This window comes from Cervus canadensis, chromosome 6 (genome assembly GCF_019320065.1).
Source record: "Cervus canadensis isolate Bull #8, Minnesota chromosome 6, ASM1932006v1, whole genome shotgun sequence".
Lineage (NCBI taxonomy): Eukaryota > Metazoa > Chordata > Mammalia > Artiodactyla > Cervidae > Cervus > Cervus canadensis.
In genome coordinates, this window is record NC_057391.1 from 20224197 (window position 1) to 20233558 (window position 9362).

At 46.6% G+C, this 9362-nt stretch overlaps 1 protein-coding gene across 2 annotated transcripts; it reads left to right on the plus strand.

Annotated features, from left to right (window-relative positions):
* Positions 1–423: 423 nt before the first annotated feature.
* On the plus strand, positions 424–8541 carry HOMEZ (homeobox and leucine zipper encoding). 2 transcript variants are annotated; one of them, XM_043471166.1, is made up of 3 exons: positions 424–627; positions 5382–5464; positions 5850–8541. In XM_043471166.1, the coding sequence occupies exon 3, from the start codon at positions 5882–5884 to the stop codon at positions 7430–7432; it is 1551 nt and encodes a 516-aa protein (XP_043327101.1). In that variant the 5' UTR covers positions 424–627; positions 5382–5464; positions 5850–5881; the 3' UTR covers positions 7433–8541. The 2 variants fall into 2 exon arrangements, with proteins under 2 accessions (XP_043327101.1, XP_043327100.1); XM_043471165.1 differs by lacking the exon at positions 5382–5464.
* Positions 8542–9362: the final 821 nt, after the last annotated feature.

Sequence of the window (9362 nt, forward strand, 5' to 3'; positions counted from 1 at the left end):
GCTTGTCTCCTGTCCGAGGCTGGCAAAGGGATACTGAAAACGTCTTCCTTCCGGAGGAAACAAATGGGGAGTAGTTGTAGGCGGTTTGGACAGTTCAGCAAACTGCTTTGAATTTCTTGGGGAATTCCAGGAGGAACATTGCCCAGCGTACCCCCGAAGATCCGGCGCCCACAAGGCGAGGGTGGGAGGGGGTACTGTTCACGGCATCCTAGCCCGGGGGGACATCTTCCCTGCCCCATGTAGCCAATCGGCATCCCGGCTGAGGCCCACGCAGCCAATAGCCGACTTCAGCCGAGACCCACTCAGCCAATGGCCGGCCCAGCCCGTTCCGCAAGGGCCCGCCTGCCTGCGCCCACCAATCAGAACTCTGGCCACCTTGGCACCACCCCTGGGGTCCACCCCACCCATCCGCCCCGCCTCCAACTCGCTGGAGCAGGGCTGGGCTAGACGGGCGCGCTCTCGGGGGCGGGGGGGCAGTCCCGGTCCTGGCCTTCCGCGCGGGTGGGCTCGGAGCAGGCCGCGCCGGGCAGCAACCCCACTCTCACCCCGGAGGCCCCCTGCCCTTTCTCCCCCTTTCCCCCCGGCCCATGGTGCGAGGCTGGGAGCCGCCGCCCGGGCTGGACTGCGGTGAGTGATCCCCAGCCCTTTCGACTTCCCTTTCCAGTCCCTGTTACCATCTCCGACCTCCAGAGCCCCATCTCCGCGCTGGGGGGAGGAGGAGAATTCTAGGCTCGAAGTGGTCCGGTTCTCTCTCCATTCTCCTCAGGACTTTTCGGTTCCCTGTTTTAACTGGGGGAGGGTGAGTGGGTGTGTAGGAGGAAGGGAAGGCCGGGTTGGGACGCCCTTGGCGAGGGGAGGGTTGAGATTTGCCTGCTCCCTGGGGCTCATCGCCCCAAGTGCAGCAACTTTTTGTTCTCTGACCCAGTTTGGAGCCTTCTAGACTGCCTGCGAAATGGAGGATAGGAGAAACGTTTCCTTCCCAGGCCTCCCCTCCTCCCCTCCATGACTGCCTCCTGGCGACTTCAACACACGTACAGAAACCTGGCCTTATTCCTGGGGTGCATGGCCTTTGGGAATGAAAGATTTGAGAGAAACTGCCCCTTCTCACCCCTACCCAGCCATACTCAGAAAACCAACCAGAAAAGTGAGAACCTGAGTCCTCAGAGGTTCCTGGTGTTGCCAGTCTCTCTAATCAGAGACTTCTAAACAGAAAGAAGACTCAAGCTGAGACCTATTTGGTAATGTGGACCCAGATGATATATTTTATATGAACCCTCTTCTCACCATATATTTGAAGGGCTTTTTATGCTGAGGATAGGTAGGTGGCAGTAATTAAAAGTAAGCCAGTTAAAGTTAGGAATTTTTTAAATGATGCATACATATCCTAAGCATTGTCATTAAAAGTATTCATCTCACCAATTTCTTGGGTAAGTGTCCCAGCGTTTTCTTTGTGTTGCTGATTGGCAGTCCCAATTGTCTTTCTAATATCAACTACATAAGCAAATCTCTAATCTGGCTGCACCCTGAGAACTTTTTAAAACTGCTTACATCTGCCCCAATCCAGGCTAAGTCAGAAGGAGGAGGTGGGTGCCGTGGGTTAAGTTTCCCCCGGTAATTTTTCTAATGTGCAGTCAGACTGGAGCCACTGCATCATCATCTGTGATTTCCAGGTTTGGTTTCTTTAAAGTGGAGTCTGAATTTAAACACTTTTGAAGCAATATGAGTGCAGAATACTTCTGAGATTTTAAAGTCTCCTGCCCCTCCAGTCTTTTACAGTTTTCTTCCCTACTCCCAACTCAACAATTTTTTTTAAATGTGCATTTCTTTGTATTATGTCTTTCCAAAGCATGACTTTTTTTTCCCCAGAAACAATTCTTAATGCACTAATTTTCATAGGTTTACAGAATGTTTAATTATATAGAGAAAAACAAGGGGCATAAGCAGGTTTGGAATCACACACAACTGGCCGCAGCACACAGGGCAGCTGAAGGAAGCAGATGACTTTGCCATGCTAGACTAGGCTACCAGCCTCTAGTGTCCAGTGCACTGTGGGTATTGATTATGTCATCCAGTGGGGGTCAGTTAAACCAAGCGCCTGGGCCAACTGAACATCTTTCGCTTCTACTCTGTTCAGCTAATAGCTGAACCTAGTACCTAGTCCCTTCTAAACTAACTTACGTTCTCTTTCAGCCTTCCAACCACTCGTTCCATTCATTCATAAACGGTTTTCTTAAAGCAGCTATGACCATTGCCTTTATTAAGTTGGGAGGACATAGGACAGAGTTTCTAACAGGGGCTTCTGGACAATCGGTGAACCCCCTGAGATTATAATTTATCATCTCTAAGTTTGAATGTTTGGGGGGGGGGTGCGAGGTAAGTCACAACTTTCTGAGAACCTCTAACTTCTTATTTTCAAAGAGATTCATGATCCAAAAAGTGAGAAGCACATGAATTGAGTATCACTAAATGTCCTTTAAGGCCCCGAAAACTATGACCAAAACACATTTCATTTAGAAACTCTTCAGTTCTCTGAATAAAGACTTAGGGAATTTAGCAGGCTCATATCTGGTCTTCACTTGAACTGTCAGCTGTTTTAACCATAAACCTAGACTCAAGACTTTTGTTTTTGGCCATACCATGCCGCATGTGGGATCTTAGTCTCCTGAGCAGTGGATCACACTCATGCCCCTTGCAGTGGAGGTGTGGAGTCCTACCCACTGGACCACCAGGAAATTCCCAGCCTAGGCTCAAGTTCTGAAGATCTCTTTCTCCTAGCCTCGTGTGAATACCTACACTGGAAGTTTAAGGCAGCCCATTAATTCTTTTCTGCCTTTTGTCCAGGGGTATGGAAAGCCCAAAGGGAAATAAGGGTGTTACCCTGACTCTGTACTTCTTATTAGTGACTTTTAAGCAGCAGCAGGGCATATCTGGCATGGTTACAAATTTAGTAAATTCAGAATTGATAGTACCACCACCACTGACACCTTTGCCCAGAGGAATCCTTATTTCTCCAGCTCTGATTTCATTCTTTTTCTACTTTCTCCAAATGAGGTACAAGGTCACAAGGTGCTATAGTGTCTTCACTGTGGTTTTGGTTACTGTAGGATCTACCCTCCTTGTCATAGTTCTCACGAGCCACTCCCTGGTTCTAGTTTCCCCCTATGTCAAAGCCAGATTCTTCCAGGGAGGCACCATTCTGTATCAAGTCTTCCACAACTTGTGTTTTGTGTTATTGAAGAAATGTGGATATATGCAGTACACCAAATACCACCTTTGCAGTACTGTTACACTGAACTATCAAGCCATGAGAATCTTAAGGATAGCAGACCACACGAATGAAAGCAACCTGTTTCCTTGTAGGCTTATAGCTGCACCTGCCTTATTCCCTGTCTAGCAGTCTTCATCCTCATGCTGGACTGCTTTATTCCTTGTGCTGCCTTTTCCTCACATCTAAACTGTTACCGTGACCTTAAAAAACCAGGGCACAAATAAGGTTGAATGGGTGTTGAGCGTTGGATCAAGTATTCTCCAGTTTAGATGTGGTGGTGTTCCTGGTGGGCCACAACTTCCAAATGGTGGTTTTAAGTACCTGGCCATGTAGGCACTTCCTCACAGCCACTCAGCTGTGTCTTGAGATGAACCTGTTGGGTAGCAGCAATCAAAAAGGATTTATACCTAAATTATAGATTCAGTTCTAAAGCAGTCATTTTGATACTTTTTTAAAAAGCAGCAAAATCCTTTCTGGAATTATATCCAACTCCCCAAATATAAAGTACAAAATCAGAAACCCTGGTTGCCCCCACTGTTCATTAGAATTAGGACCCTGCAATAACAGATTGGATACAGTAATTTAAAATATTCCATCTTCGTCTCACTTCCCCTGTTGTCTAGGAGGAGCATTACCTTATATCAGAGTCACCCCATGAGGCTGAAGCAATGATAAAAAGTCTAATTTATTGAGTCTTTACTTTAGTATAGGCATCATGTCAGTTGCATTTTTTTAGTCATAACCTTACAAGGTAGATGCTGTTATGACCTTTTATTCTGATGGGAAACTAAGGCTTAGCAAGCACTCTCAGGAGTGGTGAAGCTGTGATTCCTCTCAGATCTGTCTCACCCCAGACCTCTACCTCGAACAGCTCTAGGCCCCGCCTATACGACACCTAGCACACAGCAGGTGCTCTGTAAAAACATATAACTTTACACATGCTCAACATTATCTTCAGTTTTTACACATGAGGAAACTGAGGTTCCTGTAAGCTCAGACAGACCTGGGATTCAAACTTCCTGTGTAATGCTGGCCTTAATCACATTCGTATCCACTATGCCATGCTGCCTCCACTTACCCTCTGAAGGTTCTCACACTGCATTGCATTCACGGTCTGCATGGCCTTCAGTTTAAGATTTTCTTGTTAAAAGGGAATGGTGACATGCATCATAATGCTGCCAAATTTTTCTGTTCATCATATAAAATTTCCAATATTACACTGCTATACCTGTAACTTTTACATAGGCATGCTGTCCTCTCCGTAATGTATTAGAAGGACTATTTGTAAACTCAGATGGGAGTCCTCAAAAAGTAAATGACAGATAATGTTAGTCTCTAATACCCACACAGGGAGCATTTAACAGGGAGTCGAGTTAAAACTGTCACCAGGGAAGTCCCTGGTGGCCCAGTGGTTAGGACTCAGCACTTCCAATGCAGGGGGCATGGGTTCAACCCCTGGTTGAGGAACTAAGATCCCCATAAGCCACGTGGCAAAAAAACAAACAAACAAACAACTGGGGCCCAGAATTTTTCTGGGAAACAGCTTGGGCAGGTTTCCAGGAATGAAGCATAGTCAGAGGCTTTCTCTGTGGTCCCCACACCCATGTTGAGCCTGGGAGCCCTGGTGCCACTGGGTAGCTTGCAGGACAGTTTATAATGAGCCTGCCCACCTGGTTCGAAGAAGAAAGCTGGACTGAAGAGATAAGACCTGCAGGGCTCCAGCCCTGTGTGTGTGTGTGGAGGGCGGCAGGGGGAGCTGTTAAGGTCTGAGGGAGCTCTCCAGGCTCCCTGGAGAGAGACTCAGCAGTTGGAAGAGACAGGCTGGGAAAGAGGGGAATAACCTTTGTTCTGTGGATGTCTTGGGGAAGGAAACATTCACCTCCCTCTACCGTCTCCGGACCAAATCCAAGGGGAACTCCATTCATCCCAGATCACTTGACCCATCTCATCCTACTGAGACTTAGGAAAAAATAAAACTATCAATCACCTTCCCCCAACATTCTACCACCAAGAAGAAAAGAAAAGGGAGCTGGGTAGAGGGACAGTGCTGTGTTCTACCTTCTCTACCTTCTAGATTGTCACAAATTGTATTCCTAATCTTTCCACATTCTAGAGCTAATCTAGAGATAACTCAAGAAATAATCTGCTAGGAGCTAAAGTGTTCTGAGATTACATACATCTCTTTGGGTTTTCTAGGTGAGTCTTCATTCTGTCACTCTTGCTGCATGAACTTAGAGAGTGAATTTGAATGGGAAAGATAAAGGCTCTAAGGATGTTTTCCTTTTTTTTAACCTCAGAAGTCAGATTATCATCCTGGTGACAACACTCACTAGTTTTGTGACTTGGAATAATTTAACTTCTCTGGACTTTGGTTTTTTCACACCCAGGGGGAATTATAGCAGGCTCTGATGATTTATAAGGTTATGAAAATTAAGTGAGAAATTGTTAAGCACTTTAAAAGCAATCCAGCACAGTACACATAGAAAATTGTTTTTGGAGTCCAGTGTTTTGTTTGGTAGAAATTGAGCAATGGCCTGAAAGGGGAACCCCAGTGATTGAGCTGTTTCTCTTCTTATTACAGCTATCTCTGAAGGGCACAAATCAGAAAGCACCATGCCTCCTAATAAAGAGGCCAGCAGTCTTAATAGCTCCCCTGCGGGCCTCATCTGCCTCCCTCCAATCTCTGAGGAGCTACAGCTTGTGTGGACCCAAGCAGCCCAGACCAGTGAGCTGGACAGCAATGAACACTTGCTCCAAACCTTCAGCTACTTCCCCTATCCCAGTTTAGCAGACATTGCCCTTCTTTGCCTACGCTATGGGCTGCAGATGGAGAAAGTCAAGACTTGGTTCATGGCCCAGCGCCTTCGCTGTGGCATTAGTTGGTCATCTGAAGAAATTGAAGAGACTCGAGCCCGAGTAGTCTACCATCGGGACCAACTCCATTTCAAATCCCTTCTCTCTTTTACTCATCATGCAGGGCGGCCCCCAGAGGAAGTGCCTCCTTCTCCTGTGCCACCTCCGGAACAAGCTGGTCTTGGAATAGTGCCCCTGACTCTTAGCGAGCCCACCCAGATGAAAGGATTGAAGGTAGAGCCTGAGGAGCCACTGAGTCACCAGAAAGCAAAGGAGCCCCTGATGGTGCCTGGCAGTGGGGCATTCCCCCACCAATCGCAATTTTGGCAGGATCATCAATGCAGTGGCCTCTCTAAGGAGCAGGCAGGCAGGGGTCCCGACCAGCCACACAGCCTAGGTACTGCTTCCTGGAACCACTCCACAGCTGTCCAGCAGCCCCATGCTCGGGATAAGCCCCGACCCATCTCAGTACTTGCCAGTGGTTGTAAGAAGGAGTCAGCACCTAATGTGACTCCTCCTTCCTCTACCTCTTCTTCCTCTCTCCAGGGACTGGCTAATGGGGCTCCTGCCACCGCTAAGCCCCTGCAGCCCCTGGGCTGTGCCCCACAACCACTGTCACCCCATGAACAGGCACTACCCCCACAGCTGGAGCCAGCCTGGCCCCAGGGGCTGAGGCATAACTCGGCATCAGGTAGGGTTGGCCCTGCAGAGTATCTTTCCCCAGACATGCAGCGCCAGCGAAAGACCAAGCGCAAAACCAAAGAGCAGTTGGCTATCCTCAAATCGTTCTTTCTACAGTGCCAGTGGGCACGGCGTGAGGATTACCATAAATTAGAGCAGATCACTGGTTTACCTCGGCCTGAGATTATTCAGTGGTTTGGTGACACACGCTATGCCTTGAAGCATGGGCAACTAAAATGGTTTCGGGACAATGCAGTACCTGGTGCCCCTAGCTTCCAGGATCCAGCAGTTCCCACACCACCTTCAACCCGCTCCTTGAATGAATGGGCTGAGACACCACCTCTGCCAAATCCCCCGCCCCCACCGGATATACGACCCCTGGAGAGGTACTGGGCAACCCACCAACAGCTCCGGGAAAGTGATATCCCTCAACTGAGTCAGGCATCAAGGCTTAGCACCCAGCAGGTACTGGATTGGTTTGACTCTCGATTACCTGAGCCAGCTGAAGTGGTGGTCTGTCTAGATGAAGAGGAGGAAGAGGAGGAGGAGGAACTGCCAGAAGATGATGAGGATGAAGAGGAGGAGGAGGAGGATGACGATGATGACGATGATGTGATCATCCAGGACTGAGTGGGAGGCTGGGGGAGGGGAGGTCTGTTACTAAAAGACAAACCAACTTAGTAACTGTTTAAACAAAGAAACCACATTTTTTTTTAACTTACCTTGTGGCAAAGAACTGAAAAGCTTTGTGTTCTTGAGTGTGGGGGACAGGGATACAGTAAGGGTAGACCAGAAAGGATGACCATGGAGTACAGAATGAAGTGGGGATCGGATGGGCAGAAATCTAGGCCTCCAGTCTCAATGAGGGGCTTGCTACGAGTCTGGGAAAAGGCTCTTGCTCTTCTCGTATCCCTGTTCTTTCCCCTTACTGTTCTACAAAGAGGCGAGGCTTTGGCCCATGGCCATGGAGTTCTGGAAAGGAGTAAAGTTTCTAGTATGACCCCAGTCCCAGCATTTTCCCTGAATATAAGGCTGCCTTGCACCCCATTTCTCTCTGAGCACAAGTTCATGCATAATGCAGCTAAGAATCTCAGTTATGTCCCAGCCAATCACAAATACTTCCTCTCCTCATACCAGCTTGACTTTGTATGTTTTCCTGCTGCTTTATTGAATCACACAGGGAGCAGAATGTTTTCATTTCAGATACTGGGACCACTATGCCTTGTACCTTTCCAAAAATCCCCATTCTGTTCACTGTTTGTCTCAGGGTAAATCTTCCCCCCGGAGCTTGTGAAAAAGTTTAATAATTGGGTGGAGAATAATTTAGACTGGATATTTATTGGAGGTGGGAATTAGGGGAGATGTCCTTTTAAAAAAGTAGAATTATAGATTACAGAGGGGTAGAGGAGAGGGAATGGTATCTGCTGTTCAGAAGGACAGTACAGATAGATTCCAGGTTTGGTTTTACAAACCTGACACTCCCTCCTGCCTAGTCTGACAGAAACTGGTTTTTTAATCTTTTTGGTGTTGGTTTAATTTGTGTCCAGAAAAGAGACTTTACCCCCTGTTTATAATATCTGTCTTGGGGACAGAAGTCCTTATGTTTTAGAGTGGTTTTCATCAGTTGGGTTCAGATATAAAGATATCGGTGGGTTAACCATCTAGAAATAAAAGAGTGGAAGCCCCAAATTGCTAGACTAATAATAAAAAGGCCAAAAATAAAATTGTTTCTCTCTCCACTTCGCCACTTCTCTGGTTTAAAGATTAATGGAACCAAATCCATCCACTTTCTAATTTAGCATACTTTTTATTTTCAAAGCAGCAGGATATACTGAGGTAAAGTAAATGAACAAAACTTGAAATAGATCAGTACCTATTACTAGGCAGATTGCTTTCTGCACCTGCTACAGCGTAGGCTCTCTCTCAGAAGAGGGGAAGTCTAGAAATGCCTTTAAAAATAAGTTCAGTTTCAGAAAGGGTAATGGGATCCTATTCAGCTACAAGGTCATTCCTAAGACCTAATTTATCTCTAGCGGATGCTATCTTCAGTTTTCCAATATTTTCACTTAAGGTATACCTGCCTATGGCCCACCCAGTTAATCCTTCATTTCTACCCCTTAATACCCAAAGAAGAATAAATGTTTGATCTCAGTGGTAGTGTTCTTTGCTTATCCCACCATTTGAGAGTTTATGACGTCAACGGAGTTACAGTAGCAATAAAAGGGCATCCCCTTTGTTTCATTATCTGTATACTTTAGTAGGGCTTCAAGCCTGTCTCTCCAACTGTTACCAAACAGAAAGAAAGGAAAATCAACATATTTAACAGGATCTAGGTACAGAGGAAACAACAGGGAAGTAGAAAAATTATAATAGGCCAAGGAACAGTTATTGCTTGTTAACACTGACAATGGGAGAATATATACAAAGCTAAAAAGTGAAATCCAGAAATAAAACATGGTTAATAAGTATATCACCCCACCCCACCCCCCAATGATACCAAGAACTGTTTTTATAACCTTTGTTTCAAGTTGCAGGAAATAAAGGAGCTATCTGTATCCTG